General features: G+C 37.9%; 3 protein-coding genes and 1 pseudogene across 3 annotated transcripts; all 4 read right to left on the bottom strand.

Moving 5' to 3' along the window:
* Window positions 1–2,399: 2,399 nt before the first annotated feature.
* LOC103343015 (non-specific lipid-transfer protein 3) lies at window positions 2,400–3,125 on the bottom strand. The gene is made up of 2 exons (XM_008246696.2): window positions 2,682–3,125; window positions 2,400–2,599 (listed from the first exon to the last, which is right to left on the bottom strand). The coding sequence occupies exons 1-2, from the start codon at window positions 3,041–3,043 to the stop codon at window positions 2,590–2,592; spliced, it is 372 nt and encodes a 123-aa protein (XP_008244918.1). The 5' UTR covers window positions 3,044–3,125; the 3' UTR covers window positions 2,400–2,589.
* Window positions 3,126–5,260: 2,135 nt separating this feature from the next.
* LOC148921149 (uncharacterized) lies at window positions 5,261–6,591 on the bottom strand (annotated as a pseudogene).
* Window positions 6,592–8,759: 2,168 nt separating this feature from the next.
* On the bottom strand, window positions 8,760–9,486 carry LOC103343032 (non-specific lipid-transfer protein 1-like). Its single transcript, XM_008246705.3, has 2 exons — window positions 9,044–9,486; window positions 8,760–8,953 (listed from the first exon to the last, which is right to left on the bottom strand). Exons 1-2 carry the CDS (start codon window positions 9,388–9,390, stop codon window positions 8,944–8,946), a joined length of 357 nt encoding a protein of 118 aa, XP_008244927.1. The 5' UTR covers window positions 9,391–9,486; the 3' UTR covers window positions 8,760–8,943.
* Window positions 9,487–11,031: 1,545 nt separating this feature from the next.
* Window positions 11,032–11,808, bottom strand: LOC103343043 (non-specific lipid-transfer protein 1). Its single transcript, XM_008246715.3, has 2 exons — window positions 11,374–11,808; window positions 11,032–11,179 (listed from the first exon to the last, which is right to left on the bottom strand). The coding sequence occupies exons 1-2, from the start codon at window positions 11,715–11,717 to the stop codon at window positions 11,170–11,172; spliced, it is 354 nt and encodes a 117-aa protein (XP_008244937.1). The 5' UTR covers window positions 11,718–11,808; the 3' UTR covers window positions 11,032–11,169.
* Between the last annotated feature and the right edge of the window lie 7,927 nt (window positions 11,809–19,735).

Genomic DNA, 19,735 nt, shown 5'->3' with positions numbered 1-19,735 from the left:
CTTTTCGCCCTTTACTGCCAGCAAAAGATACTTATGGTCACGCATTTGAACTGATGTTGTTATCCTTTGGATGGGTTATCCATGGAAGGAGGGTTCGTTTCACCCTATTTTTAAAGGCTACTTTAACCTAAAAGATGGGTGACCTACTAGCATCTCCAAGTGTTTGCAAATATCTATATATCTTTTCCCCCTGCTCCCCAAGCCTCCCCATCCTGTAGTGTTGATAAATATGTAGTTAAAATGTTCTCATAATTCCTTATGAACACAGGCATATCCTCCTAGGTCCATGTTAATATGTTATCATATTCTCTGCTTCAAATGATCTTACTTGTCACGAAATTAATAGAATTGAGCATAATAAAGAGCTAAATGCTATTGTGAAACCACTAAATTTATCGAAAATAGATCATCCACAAATCATTGATACTTCTTTAGAGTTGTCATGTTCGTATCAGATACATGTCGAAGTCTCACACTCACTTAGCATTTGATACTCCATATAATTTGCCACACATTTTCTCTCTACTTTTGATTTCACCAACGTTCTAAGGGTTTTCATATTTTTGAAGAAGAAAAAAAAGGTTCTAAGGGATTTCATACATGACAAAAGAGTCTAATGCACTCAAAGCCTTAGCTTTTCCCCCTTCTGCCTAAGCCACCCCGTTGCTCTAATGTTAATATATGTGTACTTAAAATGTTCTCAAAATCACTAAATCCATAAAAAATAGATGATTCGATTTCTTTTTAATTCTTCCAACCTTTTATTTGACCAACATTAAGGAGTCTTAACTACAAGATTAACATCTACTACTCATATCGTGTGTCGGTGGATATGCTTTGTTTGTTGTATAACATAAATAATTTTTCTTTTAATTTGTTTTTTCTTGTAAATAGAATAGACACCATTGATATCAAATCAGAACACGTAGGTTAGAGAAGAAAACACCGGGACAAACGTTGATCAAGGGGCCAAGGTGGGGTTGAGGGGGTGTGGTTAGGCTCTGGCCTGGCCCGTGATGAGCGGGACACATCTTGGTGGGGCCTGTTATGTCAGGCATAGCTTCTGTCGGTCGTGGTGGGGCCCACTTTGGGGAAATTTGTGTCTTGTTTCTTCACTATTTTGATGGAAGATTTTGAACTACAACATTAATATAATGAGATTTGAAAGGGCATTTGGTGAGTGGTGTCTAATAATAATATAATGAGATTTGAACTACTTCACTATCATAGGTCCATCATATCCACATCCTTCCTCCTCATAAATCCTTGTAGTTAGGTTTAGGTGGGAAAGGAATGAGAGACGGTTGGCAGTTGAAACAACTAAAGCAGCACCGCTAAAGCTCAAGTTAGGACTCTCTCAGCACTGACTTGGACCCACCCCTCTAGGGCTTGGGCTTGGGTCTTGCTAGTTGGGCTGGAACCTTTTTATGATATTCCACTTCTTAACTGTTGAGTGAGTTCGAATAACCACACTCATTTATGATTCTCACTCAAATATTTGGAGATGGTGAAAATTGAACATGGTTTGATCAACCTTCGTCTTGTGAAGAAGTTTCTTTTAAGCATGTTTTTAGGGAAGCTAATTTTAATGCTGATGTTTTAACTAGTTTAGGTCATGGTCTTTCTCCGTCACATTTGTGAGAGCATGGATTGCCTTTGAATTGTTAGATTCCTTTTTATTTTGATTTGTTTGTGCTTGCTTGCTCTCGTGGTTGTCGGTTGTAGATATTTTTCATTTTCTATTAAAATAAAACTTAGGAGCGAAGTTTGGGACAATATAAGTGCAATTTACTTGATTAGAGAGGAGTTAAGAAGAAATGACCCCAACATTATGCGTGTAAAGGGTCCTATATATATTTGTCTAGAGAATTAGAAGTGGGGATATGGAGGCAGAGAATGATAAGCAACTTCCATTCCCAATCATTAATGTGAGTAGCTCTTGTTCACAATTGACTAGAGAATAAATTTGACCAATGGTTAGTGTAGCTCATTATTTTTGGGTGATGAGGGTTCCAGTTATGCATGGCGTCAAGTAATTTCATTGGGGAAATGTCCCAATCTGGTAGGTTCATTTACGGCTTTTGCTTTAAGGTGCCATAATTAACATCATTCAATTGCTTGTTCCATATTCTTTCTCCTCTTATAATTAGCAGTGGACCAGACACAGCTAGATATAGATATATGCACACATAAACAATAAAAGAAAAAACCTGAACTTTTGATTTAGGCGTCGACAAAGAAAAACCATGTTTTAGTTTGATTAACTGCAAACCCCACACTGATCCAATGCTAATTACTTTGGTTAAATACTCAAGCTGCATAGATGTTAAGAGAAAAGATATATAATTACTAATTAAACAGTAGATAGTCACAACAAAGAAGCTGATTTAAACACAGGGGAAATCAAATCAGCCACTGTCGAACTAGAAACCTAAACACCAAGTAGATGACATAACAACTAGAGCAACACCCACTGAAACCAACAGCAGACAAACTCCCAAAAGCGGTGCACGAGACGAGCCAGCCAAACCAAAGCACCAATTTATTCTTATGCCACTAGTTCAAGCTGCTGGCTTCCACAGAAACCTCTCACTTGATGCTGCAACACACAAAACTTGGTTAAGAACATAATAATGAAAATATAATCTCATATCATAAAAATGATTGGATTTTTTTCATACCTTTTGCAGTCAGTAGAAGGAGAGATCTTGTAAGGAATATTGACCCCGCACTTGCCAGGAAGGCCAGCGGCAAGGCCAGCATTTGCATTGGTGTAAGGGATGCCATTGACGGCTTGTTTCAAGCAGTTGCAGATGCTCTGGCGGTCAGCTGTGGTCTGGGCCATGCTGTAGAGAGACTTGACCCCAGTGCAGCAACTAGGGTTCAAAGGCCCATTGTTTGACACGTAGCTTAAGCATGGGGTCAGACTGTTCACCACCTGGCCGCATGACACAGCTGCCATGGCCTTGGGAACACCAACCGCCATGCAGCACATCACCGCCACAAGGCAAACGAGCTTGAGGAGCTGTCCGGAGCTAGCCATAACGACGTCGTAAGTAAAGCTGATATATTATCTCTTTTGAAACTAACTTTTTCTCTAGTGTTTGGAGACAGATACTGGTGGCTATGAGAGGGCATGCAGAAGGTATGCTGTTTATATAGACAATGAAAGAGCTAGCATGTGAGCCTGTGATCTTGGGGCTTTGTTTGTGCTACTTGGTAGTTGGGAGGAATTGAAAACTTAAGCGGAGTTTTGTTGAGGATGTTAAATGCTAGCACTTGGATCGAGAAACCAAAATTCATGTCTTGAAATTAAATTTGCTGTTCTCGTTTTTGTCTGCATTGTACGAGCTATATAATAATTCAGTTCATTCACCACACACCATATTTTAGTTTGGGAATGCGTGTGAGATTTTTATCTTGGCCAAATGCAAGCAAGCCCTCATCAAAGGTCGGCCGGATCATAAATGTCTAAACTACATGGGGACTTCTTTTGATTTTTTACTTCTTCAGAGTTATTACTTGTATAAAGAATTTAGTATTTTTCTATTTAATATTTGTATTATATACTTACGCATGTATTTTTTTTAAATAATATTTTAGTTTTCCATACACGTTTTAAAGACTTGGTAAAATATACGTTTTTTTAAAAAGCAAATGTATAATATCTAATATTTTTCATGTTCATGTGTTTTTTACAAAATTTTCAATAATACAAGCAAAATTCACGTATTATAAACATAATTTTTACATATTATTAAATAAAAATAATATATATTTAAAAAATTAAAAATTTATATTAAATATTAAAAGTTTAACAGAATCATTTCCCTTAGTATACGAACTGGCGTTGTTTCTTGCATTGCACATACCAAATTCCAGCAAATAAAATAATGAATCCTGGTGGCTCAAGAAGTAAACATATAACATCCAAATATCACATTGCTAGTAGTAATAGGAAGATATTTGATTGGAATTACGGAATGCATACCTATACAAAGTCCTCTAAATGTCCATTGTACATTATCAAGCAGTACAAATACAACAGGGTAAGGATTTAGTTAGCAAGTTTTACATTCCTTTAGGTCATCTCCAACCATGTTGGGGCTACACTCAAATTTCCACCCTCTAAAATACAATTATTCATGTATTTTCAGGACTCAATTTTTTTTCCTCCAATCTTGCAGACTCATAATTTGAGTCTGCAACTTTATTAAATTGTTTAAGAATGATTAACCCCTAAATTTTTTTTCTTGACGTTAATTTTGTTTCAACACTCATGATTTAATTTTCCAAACATTTTAACCTAAAAAAAAATTAAAATTCCAAAACATAATAGAATTTCACTTAAAAATAAAAATAAGTACAACACCAACAAATGTAGCTGTTAGAATATATATATATATATATATATATTAAAAAAAGTAACATCAGATTTTTTGAAAATATGGCCATTATCCATCAATAATGAAATGTGCCCCAGCTTTTTCACACAAAGTTGCTGCCCAAACAGAAATTCTCAGCGGGCCCAGCAAATATTGTTCAGCACGTGGGCTTCAGTCAGAAAAAATAAATCCAGATTTTGGGCCCACAAAAAAAATCAGTCCAGGCAATAATGGGACTGGAATTCCACCCAAGATTTGAGATTTCTCAAATTTTCACCTCCCAAAATACATGGGTTGGAGAAGTTTTTTGGACTCAAAACTCAAAATTTGAACTTCCACCCCTTGGGTTGGAGATGGTCTTATAGGCATATATAAAAGAAGAAAAAAATTGAATTTACAACCCAATTGTGTACCCTGGGACATAGCTCTTCATCAATTACTTTCCAATTAGTTTCCATGATATCTAATGTCAAAGTGTTGCTGCCTGTCCCAAATGCTTCATATCATAGGTGCATTCTAGCATTCAAAACCAATAGTAGAAGATAGGCTCACTGATACTTATATTTTTAGCTAAAAAGAGTACAACAAATAGGGAAACGATGAAACAGCCAGCAGCTATTTGTGTAGCAACATGCTGTGGATGCATGCTGAAAAACACTTCCAAAGAACTCTATGAGAAAACTTATACAATCCCCATAAACAAAATTCATTGGCATAACTAAGATATCTGAGATCCACCGCGTAGGAAAGAATGAATCTACACAAGTTATAGCAATGATGGAGCTAATAGCTAGGCAATGAGAATGACAGAAATATAACCATTTTAGTAACTACAAGTAATTCATTTAAGCTTTAGTGGAAGCAAAGCATATACCTCAAGACAAAATCACAAGACCAAGGTACATGGCTCCGCAGAGAAACAAGAAAGATATAAACCCCCTACAAGTAAAGCTCTTCAGAGTCAGAAAAAACCACGCAAGTACGGCATATATAAGAGCATCCCTTGAAGTTTGTCCAGCAAAAGAAATGGAAATGCATTAAAAAAAAATGAAGGAAAGCTCTCAGGCAAAAATCTTATTAACAATATAAGAAGCTCACTAAATGACATCCCATCCACAACCAGTACAGCAAGGACACACTTCTGCAAATTTCTCATGTTAAACTGTTGCCTGTACCCACTCGAATGCTTATAGGTGCATTTTAGCATAGAAAGCAAGATAACAGGCAAAATCAAGTAAATGATATGTGAATTAGTACTTACATTTTTAGCTATAAACAGTACAACCAGTAGAGCAGCAATAAAACACCCAGCAGCTATTCGTGCGGTAAGAAGATTTGTAGATGCAAGAATCAATAGCATCCCCAAAAAGGTTGAACCAAAATTTGGATTGAAACGTAAATGGAAACAATTACATCAGAACTTATTTGGACACCACCACGGGTTTGTGTGGTTCCACCCTCATCTGCATGAACTTGAATCCCTTCTACCTGCAAACTAATCTGTATCATTAGCTGCTGCAAATAAATGAAAGACTTTCTAAAGTTAGCTAATTACGAAGCTACCTAGGTCAGAATTTGACCTCACCAAGATGATGAGTCAGAGAGAGAGAGAGTAGATACTCATGAAATTATGAGTTTCATTAGGATATATCGTAGCAAGGCATTCTGCTGCAATGTATCAATTTGAGCAATGCAAACTTAACAATGTCCTTCCATTTGTTAACAGAACACAATAAAGTGCATACAGAAGTAGCGAAAAAGCACCATTGCCATGTACAGATTATAAATCTACCATTGAAGAAAATATATGAAAGGGCATTAGTGCCGGAAGAAATTAGCTTTTTTCCCTCACTTGAGTTATCAGTCACAAAAATTATACTAAATAAAATTCATTAATTCAACAACCCTAGAGCAAGGCGACGCAGGCATTCTGTTGCAATTTATCAACATGAGCATTGTGAAAAGTTTATATGAAAATATGAAAGAACAGAGCTTCTTACAAGACCACATGTAAGTTTACAAGCAATAGCATGATTCGCCTTTGAAGAAACACAGTGACAAGCTTAAATAGTCTCAGCAGTATTGTCCTCCACAACTACACGGATTGAAGAATGATTTACTCTACATGACTTGTAAACAGTACAGCAGAAAGGAGTATTAACACCAACAAACTCTATAATTTGATAGAAAATACCCATGAAAACATCTTGCTTTCAAAATGATTGTAGAGAAAAGAGAAGCTTCGAGCTCCAACTGTCACCTTGGCCTACTTGGAAATCGCCTAATCGCTTGGCCGATATATATATATATATATATATATATATATATATATAATTTGAGTATAGCGAACGGCTATACTTTTTAAATATATTATTATATTTACACAGTATCGCTGCGGCTATACTCGTTAAATTTATATAGAATATAGCCTCCGGCTATAAGGCTTTAATATATTATTATATTTAAATTGTATAGCTGCGTCGGCTATACGTTTTAAAATATATTATTAGATTCACATACTATAGCCGCGCGACTATACGCTTTAGATTTATATAATTTTTAAAAAGTTTAGCCGCACGGCTATACTGGGGTCCTTTTTTAAATAATTAATTAATTTTTTTCCCTAATTTTTGTTTATCCTAAGTAGTAATCAGAATATTATTCATTACTATTAGGTCATTACCTAAGTTTCTATTGTCCGATATTTCAAATCTAAGACCACTAGTCTACAAATTAAGATTATTTGGATTAGACAGGACAACTGACGCAAATTGTAGATAATGTGATATGTCACAAATTCCATCCCAAAGGAAAGTTTAGTGTTCTTGTATGAGGAGGCCTTGAGGGGTCTCTGTCTTTGTAAATCCATATACTTGCTTCAATCTTGGGTCTTTGTTTTGTTCTTTTGTACGAGATAGCTGAATCCCAAACTAAATAATCAAAGCTCATGAAGTCCATGGTCATAGTAGGCCCTCACCATATATTTAGTTCATCATATAGTTGTTTGGTGGTGCATGCTATTTGTTATATATTATTGTATAAATTTCTCGGTTACAGGGAGAAACAAAAAATTAAAGAACTAATAACGAACAAATTGTATTGCACAATTCGATCTTTTCAGAAAAAATCTCTCTCTCTCTCTCTCTCTCTGTCTCGATTTTTCTTTTTTATGCTTTAGCATTAGAAGATTTGGTTAGACTTTCTTTGTTTCAACCAAAAACTTTCATGGAGAAACACGTTTCTTTTTTCTTTTTGGGTATGAAAATATTCATAGATAACCCATAGCGGCAGCAAGACCCAAGACATACAAAGGCCCGATATAACAGACTCCAAAGCCCAAAATAAACAAAACGCTAAAAGACTACAGCACACAAGACAATGATGACTCGTTTGAGAGTGATTTTGAGAGGGTCAAAATCACTTAGAAGAAGATGTATTTCTCATATACTTCTCTATATAATCATTTAAAGTGATTTTAAGTGATTTCGAGGAGAAACATCTTTCATATGTTTGTCTCTAAAATCACTTAAAACCACATAAAGTTATTAGATTCTTCATAGAATTGATTTTAGCCCTCTCAGTTGGCCCCGATCCATAATTGATTTTAGCCCTAAGATTGGAAAATCTAACTAATATCTGATAGATCTAGAACCTAGATTGGAATATATTTTCATCAAGAACAGATTTTCTAGAAAACGCTTAAGAGCATCTCCAAGGGAGATGTCAAATACCAAACATCAAATTTAAATTTGATAGCTGATATGGCAATTTGATATTTATATAATTTTACACTCTACCCGATATGTCAAATAAATAATTATTGTAACAATCAAATCATTTAAGATGAAGAAAAAAAAATTAAAAAAGAAAATAATAAATAAAAGTAACAACTAGATGTCTTTAAAAACTAATAAAATATTCATTTGACATCTTGTTTTTGGGATGTCAAAAATAACATATCAACCTCCAGCCTGCATTCCACATCAGCTTTGACACATCGGTTGGAGTGATGTGAGATGTTATTTCTAATTATTAAATGTCTATGTAGCACTTTTGACACATCGGTTAGAGATACTTTAACACATACCTAATTTTTGTCAGAATGTTTTGCCATAAGTTTTTCCTTCGGGTCAAGACAAAAGAAACTTAAATGAATTTCGTCCAAAATGAAATTAATAGTCGGTGTCACGCACCCATCCATAAATGTGAATCTCACATACGAATTATATTTAGGACTTTGAAAGAAATGGTCGGTACAACTAATGCCACTGTTTAATTTATTTATTTTGTTAAGTTTTCTAATTAATCGTAAGCATATATAATAATTTTTTAAATATTAATTTAAGGATAATTTTTTTTTTTTTTTTTAAAACATGGATAAGTGATCACTCTTATTATTCATAAAAGAGAAGGTAGTACAGATCTTGTAGAGAGAATTTTACAAACAAGGATCATGTACTTTCAAGGAGCTGATGATAGAGAGTTCTTCAGCACCCACTTTATTTTGGCACCTACTAGATTTTATCAGGCGGCCAAAAACTGCCTCCCCATCTCAACTTCAGTGGATCCTGCATCACACAATAAAATAAAATTAAGGTTATTTTAATCCATCTTTTTAATGTGAAAATTGAGGTAATGTAACATGAATTTTATTTTACCGGTTGCAGTCAACGTTGGGTCCAGTGGGGTAAGGAAGCCTCACACTACAAGCCCTAGGGAGTCCACTAACAAGGTCACCCCTGATCCCGGTGATTGATTTAGCAGTCGCGACCAAGCACCTACACACGGCCTGGCGGTCAGGTGTGGTCCCAGCCAAGCCGATCAGGGACCTAATCCCATTGCAGCATGGTACAGGGACGGCCCCACCCTTCTTCAAGTAACTTATGCAGGGTCCCACATATTGTGACACCCTGCTGCATGGTATGACAGCTTGGGCTAAGGGTGCACCAACCAGCATACACCCGAGGACCACCAGAACAAGCTTGAAGGCCACGGAGCTTGCCATAACTTCAGAAGAACTATTAAGACTTTGAAGGAGCTTTGTGAAAATGTATACTTGCAGCTGGAGGTTTGTGAGTTTGATCACTGTGTGGTAGGGACGAGAGGTCTGAAGGGGTTTATATATGAAAAAGTGGGAGAGTAAAGAACAAAGGCCACGAACATGTGGCTTTGAAATATGGATATTAGTTGGCAGCTAAATTCAATGCTTGTAACTACATGACAAACTTTGTTGTTGAACTACGTACGTCATATATGTAGCTCTTGATCGGTGCAATACATGCTACAGATAGTTTCATGAAAAATGACATATATTATGTTTTTTTTTTAAATATAAACGATAGTCTAAATTATAGGGAATGAAATTTCTTACACACACAACTTATGTCATGTATGAGACTTCTAGTCTGTAAGTACAGGCCCTTTTCAACTCGACTAGATGCTATCACATGAGGAATATTTAATTCCCACACACCATATTTTCTTATTATTGCATGCTCGTCCATCTCAACTTCATTCATCACATGATGCTGCAACACAATAAAATCCAATAAAGAAAATAAAAATATATAAGAACTTGTCGCTATAACAAGTGAACTTAACGTATAATATAGTCTGTTGATTATGTGATTTTGTGAGATATATAAATTTATACGTACGTGCTGCAGCTGAACTTTTACGGGAGGTTAAGTCCACAGCTGGAGGGAAGGCCAGAGACAAGGTTAGGCTTAAGATCTGGTATACCACTGGCATCGAATTTCAAACACATGCAAACGTTTTGGCGTTCAGCGGTGGTATTGGCATTCTTGTTAAGAGACTTAACCCCATTGCAGCAGGGCTCTCTAGGGCCTGGTCAGGGACGGACTCAAGATTTTAAAATAGGGTGGGTTAAATTTAGGTACTAAGTAGATAGAAAACTCAACAATACCATGTGATTTCATTGATGACAAAAAAATAGCAAGAACAATAAAATCAATTACAAATCCTATTTGATAATTCATAACTCATAAACTGAAACTGATGCCCCAAATGCAAATCCTAATTGAAACTTCATAAACTCCAAAAAAATCCTTAAACTAAAGCATCAAGAAATTGAGAGAAGCTTACATGACGAATATAGGAACTTGGTTCACTTGAATTAAGTCTTGAAGATGAGTGCAGCAGCAAAAAGAGTGTTTTTTTTTCTCTCTACATGCAAGGGTAGGGTGGTGCTTCTTTTTTTTTTCTTTTTTCTTTTTATTGACTACATGCTGTGCAAAGAGGAGAACTAAATGAGATTAGGATATTTAAATTGAGTGAGCTAGGATTTTTTTTTTTGGCTGGAAAAAAGAAGCCACACCTGGGCGATAGCCCCGGTTCACCAAACTAAAGGTCCGTCCCTGGGTGAGCTAGGATTTTATTTTTTTAGCTGGAAAAAAGAAGCCACCTTGTCTATAGCCTAGGTTTGCCAATTTGTTTTTTAAGGTAACAAATTGAAACTGATATATAAGTTCAGGTGACATTTATTAAAAAATCCCTAATTTGTATCTCAATGGACTTAAGCAAGCTAGCTTTGTTTTTGTTTTTTTATAAATATTTTCTTTGATCATTAGGATTGAGGAAGAGGGATTTGAATAATTATAGGAAAAAAGAAGAGCAAAAAACAAAATAACTTAAACATAAATATTATTAGTTATACAAAGATAAAGATTACATAGAATAACTTAACGATTCCGTCACGAGGAATCCCTAGTGGATCACATAGCCACATTTTTATTCTCACTCTCTGATATTATCTGCGTCAAGCTCACTTCACGCTGCAACACCACAACAAAACACACCCAAAAGTCAATCAACTATATAATATTCCGCATTTAATTGTCAATAAGCTAGACCAAAAGTTCAACGATCCATGTTTAAAAAGTTAGGTTTTGAGATAATGTGAACCGTTGAATTTTAATCAAACCTACAAAAATTAAAACTTGGAGTTCTTTTTATTTTTAATACGTACGTGGCGCAGTTGGTAGAGGAGCTAATATTGTAAGGAATATTAACTCCACACTTGCCCGGAAGCGATGCGGCATTGTTAGGGTTGACTCCGGGGATGCTGCCGGAAAGCTGTTTCAGGCAGTTGCAAGCGGCCTGCCGGTCAGCGGTGGTATTTGCCAAGTTGTCGACGTTCCTGATGCCGTTGCAGCAAGCTGGAGGCACAGCTCCACCGCCGATCACGTAGGGTATGCATGGTGCAAGGTTGCTGGACACTTGACCACATGTTATGGCTTGAGCAATGGGCACGCTCACAACCATGCACAAGGCCACCACCAAAGCAAGCTTAGTCATGGCAGAGTAAGCCATCTCTCTCGACTATGATGATTGAAGAAAAAAGGAGTTTGAAATGGATTTGTAAGCACTTGATTTGAGGAACTTGAGAGTAGTGAGTGGTATGGCACCATGCTCTTGTGTTTATATAGAGAAGAAATGAGGTGAATGGAAAGTAGAGTGACCACTTTAATGTAATACATGAATTATTGATGCCTATTTATTACATCAATTATTGTTATTGACTGTTAGATTAAAAATAATAGTATTTTTCGTTTTGTCTGAACTCATTTGTTAATTGTTGATGTTATTTTGTCGCCTGAAGGCCTAATTATAATTATCAATAGGAAGAACTTTCCTATTGAGAAAGGCTATAGCAATCCACCATTAAATATTGAATTCAATTTAATAGAAGTCCAAAATTTGTTGCTCAGATGAGCTACTTTTGCTATTTTTTGTTTCGTTTTTTATTTAACTCTTACAAAAGGAAGAGAGAGTCAAGTAAAAAAGAAAAGAGAAGAACATTTCTTTTATTATAAATTCCATATAAGTATTACAATATTCATCACCATGTGGATGAAAATCGAAGTACTGTTAGAAAGTAAATGTATTTTAGATAGGAACAAATTTGTCATTGATTCATATATCCAATCCTTCCCTTAGATGGAATTCCTAGATTGTAGGATTCCTTATTGTATAAGGAAAACTCGTGTATATATCTCTATGTTATTAATGAAATATTCATTCAAGTCAAATATATTTTTCTACATGGTATCGAAGCAGGTTTCAAAAACCTAGCTTTTTTTTTCCTTCTCTCGTCTCTCACACATAGGTGACGGCAGCTCCTCCTCAAAGGGCGGCAATGAAACTGCTGACCCTCTTTTTTCTCAACCACTCAGACCATCCCGGGTTGGTTCTTGTTTCAAAGAAACTCAATGGCGATAACTACAACACCTAGTCTCGCTCGATGAAGATCTAAAAATAAAATTGGGTTCATAGATGGATCCATAAAGAAACCAAAGGCAGATAAGCAACCTCTCGATTCTGCGGCATGGCAGCGATGCAACGACATGGTGGTGTCGTGGCTTTTGACTTCTCTGGAACCAGATGTGGCTGACAACGTCATTTACTTATCCACAGCTCACGAAATTTGGGATGACCTTCGCGAGCGTTTTCCTCAAAACAATGTCCCTCGTCTCTTTCAAATCAACCATGAGATTGCTTTTCTCACTCAAGGACAGCTTTCTATTGCTGCATATTACACCAAATTAAAGGGGTTTTGGGATGAGTTGGCATCCTTTAGTGAGGCCACATCTTGCACATGTGGTGCACAGAACGAAACCAATACAGTTTCTCATGGGATAACCTGAATCATACAGTGCCATCCGTGGCCAGATTTTGTTGATGAAACCTCTCTTGTCGGCTCGACAAGCATATTCCTTCATCTCACAGGAAGAGAAACAGCGAGAACTTGGCTCCACACGTACTCCAGATTCTCAGACTGCAGCCATGGCCGTTCGTCATGATTCTCGCTCCCTTCCATGAGGAGATCGACTTCCACTCCACTGCACCTATTGCAACTATGATCACCATACCCGAGATACCTGTTACCAACTTCATGGGTACCCACCCACCCAGTCACCCCCGCTATGGCTAGAAGCCCATTCCACGCCGCAACCACAATAACAATCGCAGTAGCAGTCGGCACAACACCAAAAGCACCGGCAGCAGCAACCACTGTTCCCATGCCTCCTTTGCTGCCCACCAAGTCACCGCCCATGCCCCAACTCTCCAAGATATTCAGTCTGCGATGCCCCACTTATCCGACAGCCAATATCAACAAATCATGTCTGTGATGGCCGAGACATCCAATTCCTCTCCTTCCAACCAACAAGCACATGCTGCTTCTGCCAGTTCTTTTTCTCAAGGTTTGTCACCCATTGCTTCTTCTCATGGTCCATGGATCATTGACAGCGGCGCGACAGATCACATCACATGTTCTTCTCATTTATTGACGAACAACACTCCCACCACTCCTTCACCTCCCGTTTCCTTGCCTAGTAGAGACAAGGCTCCAATCACTTTGACAGGAACAATTTCATTAAATTCTCATACACAATTGAAAGATGTTTTATGTGTGCCTAGTTTCAACATTAATCTTTTATCCGTTGGAAAAATTACAGATGGGTTACGCTGTTTCGTAACTTCTTTTCCTTCTTGGGTTATTTTGCAGGACTTGGTTTCTAAGACGACGATTGGTGTGGGTAAGCGACGAGGAGATCTTTACTACCTAGTGGCGCTCGCCTCCACTACCTCCAATGATCGTCCATCTTCCTGTCACCTTATCACTACCTCTATTGACCTTTGGCACCCCGGCTAGGACACCTTTCCCCAGCCCGTTTGCAATTCTTAGCTAGTACCTCTTTAAATTGCTCCTTTGATTCGTGTCATGTTTGTGATATTTGTCCGTTGGCGAAACAAACTCGCCAACCTTTTGGACTTAGTTCTATTTCAACTTCTAGACCTTTCTCTCTTTTACATTGTGACATTTGGGGTCCTAATAAACATCCCTTTCTTACTAGGGCTTATTATTTTTTTATCCATAGTTGGTGATTTTTCTCGTTTTACTTGGGTTTTTCTTATGAAACCTAAACATGAAACACAAGACCTTCTCAAAACTTTTTTTGCCTATGTTGACACACAATTTCATCTCGAAGTTCAACAAATCCGTGTTGACAATGGGGGAGAATTTTTCTCCATGTGCAACTTCTTTTCTGACCATGGGATAATTTATCAACACTCTTGTGTTTACACACCCCAACAAAATGGAGTTGTCGAACGCAAACACCGCCATCTCCTTGAAACTGCACGAGCCCTTCGTTTTCAATCTAATTTGCCCATAAAATTTTGGGGGGAATGTGTTCTTACTGCCGTATCAATCGCTTCCCTACATCTCTCCTTAACAACAAAACCCCTTTTGACATTCTCTACCACAAAGCACCCTCTTACCACCATATGAAAGTTTTTGGTTGCCTTGCCTATGCCACCTCTGTTCACCCAAGCTCCAAATTCGCTCCTCGAGCCCACAAATCCGTTTTTATTGGCTATCCCATTGGCCAGAAAGCTTACAAACTCTATCACCTTGAAACTTATAAAATTTTCACTAGTCGCGACGTTTTCTTCCTGGAAGATAAATTCCCATTCTCTAGCCCCGACACACCCACACCACCACATACCACGGACCTTCCCTCCCTTATTGCCTTTCACTGGCGGACCCATTCCCTTTGAACTACGACCCTTTTCCTTCTTCTCCGTCGCCACGGTCCCCGCCTGTGCGGACCTCCTCGATCAACCCGCTCTTGATATCCCTCTTCCCACGGACCCCACTCCTTCCGCGATCCAAGCACCACTTCTGGCGATGTACCCCTTACCCAGCCGTGACACGGCTCGGCCTACCCAGTATCTCCTCCCGTCCCAAGCAACCCTTCACACGCCTCAAGGACTTCATTTGCTCGCAGGTGATTCTGCCCCCACATCATTCCTCGTCTTCGCTGACCGGTCCTCCACCAGGTACTCGTTTTCCCCTTTGTAATTTTATTTCTTGAAATTGGTACTTAGGTGACGAAGGGTAAATTTAGTCACACAAACAAGACAAAACAACACAACAATCTTCACACACTTTAAACCTTGACCAAATACACATATGATTAGTCAACTGCTAGTCATGAACAATCACAATCAAGAGAACACACATATCATGCCACAATGTACCTGCAACCCTAGAAGTCAAAGGCATGGATTGATCAGTGTAGGCCATAGATTTAAAAAGATCAATAGAGTAATCAGCAGAAGCAAGAGCAAATATCGCATAATCAAAACCAGGGCACGATCGAAAACCTAAGACCCGATTGATAACAGATGGTCTCAGAGTAATAGGGACTGACCCAACAATAATCTGAAACTTTGACTCCTTAGGGTCAGCAGGAAAGTTAGAGTAAAACTCTTGATTTACAGAGGCATTAAACTTACCAGAGAGAGAGTTTAGGGCATGAAGATGGTAGTGCTCCAATATTTGATTTGCAAACTCCTGAGCCGCTAAGGGAACAACATCAAACTGGTAGGTTCTCTCAGGAACAAATTTCCTTTTGGAGACAACTTCATCAAAGAAGGAGGCAGCCTCAGAAGACACAAATGGAAAGGAATCTCCAACATGAACAGAGGAAGAGGGACAAGTTCTAGGAGCCCTAGGAATGGATGGAATGAAATCCACTCTGTCAATGGATTTTGATTTCGAGCGACGGTGGTAAGTGAGGAGAGGCTTTGTGGAAGACATGGCTAGCAGCAGAAAGAAAAAACAAATGGAAGAAGGGGCGAAGAGACCATAACAGAGTGAGAGAGAGAGAAAAGTCTGAAAGAAACATGGAATGAAATCCACTCTGTCAGTGAATTTTGATTTCGAGCGACGGTGGTAAGTGAGGAGAGGCTTTAAGGAAGACATGGCTAGCAGCAGAAAGAAAAAACAAATGGAAGAAGGGGCAAAGAGACCAGAACAGCAGTGAGAGGGAGAGAAAAGTCTGAAAGAAGCAAGCGAAATGGAAGAGAATGAGGAATTGGTGGTGAACTCGAGGCTGACAAGAACAGAGAGAGGAAGAGACAAACGATCTGACAAAGAAAAGGGAAAAAGCAGACCTAAAAAAGAAAAAGAAGAAAGCGCAAACGACACGACCCAAAAAAAAGAACCGCTCAAAACCAAAAAAAGAAAAATAATAATAATAACTGCCAAAATGAAAAGTGAAAAGGACGCATCGGTCAGGAGACAAAGCGGATGACAAGTCAACCACAAGAAAGATGACTAGTCAACTCAGGCAAAATTGGCGCAGGCAGAACCGGATGACTAGTCATCCACAAATATGATGACTAGTCAACTAAGGCAAATCAGAATGAGCATCAAATGCAAAACACCCAGATGACTAGTCAACCATAAGCATAGATGACTAGTCAACTAAAACAACATCATGACAAACACCAAATAATATCGACCCTGTGAAAGACATGGTTTTTGGTTTCTAAGAACATAAGCATGAACTAGCACATATATCAAGTGATCAAAGTTGCATTAGCACAATAGCCTAGACCAAGTCTTCAACACATGAAGGAAAAGGAATGAAAAAGAAGAAAAATTTAAAACCATATGCAGTGTACATAGACAATCAACTCTAAGAGATAGGCAATGAGATGCAATTCATGCTCAGAAACAAGGCATATTTAGGAAAGAATGAGGTTTAGAGCCAAGGGACACAAGAGATGATATCTTATCTCTCTTGGAGAAACACATATACAATGCATTCTTAAGACATGATCATAGTATGGGCTCACAGCAAAATATCATCACTCTTTATTGACAAAATATTTGATGATTTATTTTGTGTTACTTGCACATCCTGAACATAAGTGCTTTGAATGGTCCAATTTTACGGCTCTTTGCTCTAGATTCTTCAATCAAAACACCTTATACCTTCCTAGAGCCGTGACTACATTAGTCACACTTCCCTTTTTTTTTGTTTAAATTTTAAATAGATTGGCTAAGAGAGTGAGACTAGCTAAGAGATAATAACAAGAACAGTCCAAAAGGAAGCAGAGATACGTGGCTCACCAAGAGGACAAGATATCACAATTTAAGTCTCATCTAATAGCATCTTAAACAAGAAAAGGGATTATGCACAAGTCAGACAAAGCACAAAAACATTCAATCATTCACACAATCAGAAATGAGAGATATGAACAGTGACATATCAACATCAAAACATAACAAAAAAATTTGGACTTGACTAGGCAACTACAAGCAAGATGACTAGTCAACTGTTTTGGAATGTGCTGAAGACAAGGAACATACCTGCTAATCAATCAATTGAGCAAAGGCCAATGGACTGCAGAAGTGTAACATGTTTCTGAAAGTCCAAGGCCTTGGTGAGTATATCTGCTAGCTGTTTTTCAGAGGGAAAAATTTCAAAGATAAAATTTTGTCTTCCACAAGATCTCTAATAAAATGGTGCCTAATGTCTATATGCTTAGTCCTAGAGTGTTGAACAAGATTTTTTGAAATATCTATGGCACTCATGTTGTCACAATAGATTAGAAAGCATGATTGAGCAAGACCATAGTCTTCCAACATTTGTCTCATCCAAAGGAGTTGAGTATAACAACTCCCAACTGCAACATACTCTGCTTCAGCAGTGGATAAGGAGACAGAATTCTGTTTTTTGCTATGCCAAGCAACAAGGTTGTTGCCTACATAGAAGACCCCCCCGGAAGTGTTTTTCCTATCATTATTACAGCCTACCCAATCGGCATCACTATACCCAACAAGATTGACACAAGTGTCATAGGTATACCACAACCCAAACTCAATAGTCTCATTCACATATTTTATGACTCTCTTAACAGCAAACAAGTGAGACTCTTTTGGGGTCACTTTGAAACCTAGCGCACACACCAACACTAAAAGAAATGTCAGGTATACTAGCAATCAAGTAGAGAAGACTTCCTACCATGCTTCTATAGAGAGTTTGATCCACACTTTTGTCATGCAAGTCTCTATGAATCTTAGCACTAGTGCTCATTGGAGTTCTAGCAGATTTTGCTCCTTCCAAACCAAATTTTGTCACAAGATTTTTTGCATATTTAGATTGAGATACAAAGATCCCATCATGGCTTTGTCTGATTTGAAGACCTAAGAAATAGTTAAGCTCACCTACAAGACTCATTTCAAATTCACTAGTCATGGCATGAATAAAATCTTAAACATGCAAATCAGACGTAGAACCAACCACAATATCATCAACATACACTTGAGCAATCAAGACATCCTTTTTAAACCTTTTCACAAACAAAGTTTTATCAACGGGCCCTCTAACATACCCATTTCCTAGAAGATGAGAGGATAACCTCTCATACCATGCTCTAGGAGCTTGTTTCAAACCATAGAGAGCCTTTTTTAACCGAAACACATCATTTGGATGATGTGGATCTTCAAAACCCTTTGGTTGCTCAACATAGGCCTCTTCATTTAGGACAACATTCAAGAAGGCAGTTTTGACATCCATTTGATAAAGTTTGAATTTCAAATGACAAGCAATGGCAAGAAGCAATCTAATTGATTCTAATCTTGCAACAGGGGCAAAAGTTTCATCAAAGTCAATGCTTTCCATTTGAGTGTATCCTTGAGCAACCAATCTAGCCTTATTTCTCACCACATTACCTTGCTCATCAGTTTTATTTTTGAAAATCCACTTAGTGCCTATGACATTTGTGTTGACTGGTCTAGGAACAAGGTACCAAACGTCATTTCTCACAAATTAATTTAATTTTTCCTGCATTGCAAGAAACCATTCACCATGGTGTAAGGCTTCTTTCACATTTCTAGGCTCTTCCTTGGAGACATAACACACATGGCTAATTTCTTGAGCAAGTTGTTTCCTAGTTCTCACTCCCTGATTAAGAGGGCCAATAATGACACTCTTAGTTTGAGTGAGAGGACTATGATCAGTATGAGAGCTGGCAGCCTGGACATATGAGATGGAACTAGAAGTTAAAGGGGTTGTGAGTCAAGGGACAGAATTTCCAAAAGTTGTGAGGTCAACTACAAGATCCAAACTGGAGATTCTTGCTCAAGAGGAGGAGGAGGAAAAAGACCATCATCATCCAATGCCATCTCTGTAGAGGTAGCAAAATCATCAATAGTGACATTTATGGATTCAATGATGGTTCTGGACCTACAGTTGTACACTCTATAGGCTCGGCTTGAGGTGGAATACCCTAGAAATATTCCCTTATCACACTTAGAATCAAACTTAGCAAGATGCTCCATATCTCTCAAAATATAGCGAGTGCTACCAAAGACCCTAAAATATGACACATTAGGCTTCTTTCCTTTCCAAATCTCATAGAGAGTTTGTTTGGCACCAGACCTCACAAATACCCTGTTTGAGATGTAACAAGCTGTATTGACAGCTTCAGCCCAAAAGTGTTTAGCAAGATTTTGGCTATTTAGCATC

The sequence above is a fragment of the Prunus mume genome, linkage group LG1, assembly GCF_029339155.1.
Source record: "Prunus mume cultivar Tortuosa linkage group LG1, ASM2933915v1, whole genome shotgun sequence".
NCBI lineage: Eukaryota > Viridiplantae > Streptophyta > Magnoliopsida > Rosales > Rosaceae > Prunus > Prunus mume.
This window is presented reverse-complemented; position numbering and strand designations above follow the sequence as displayed.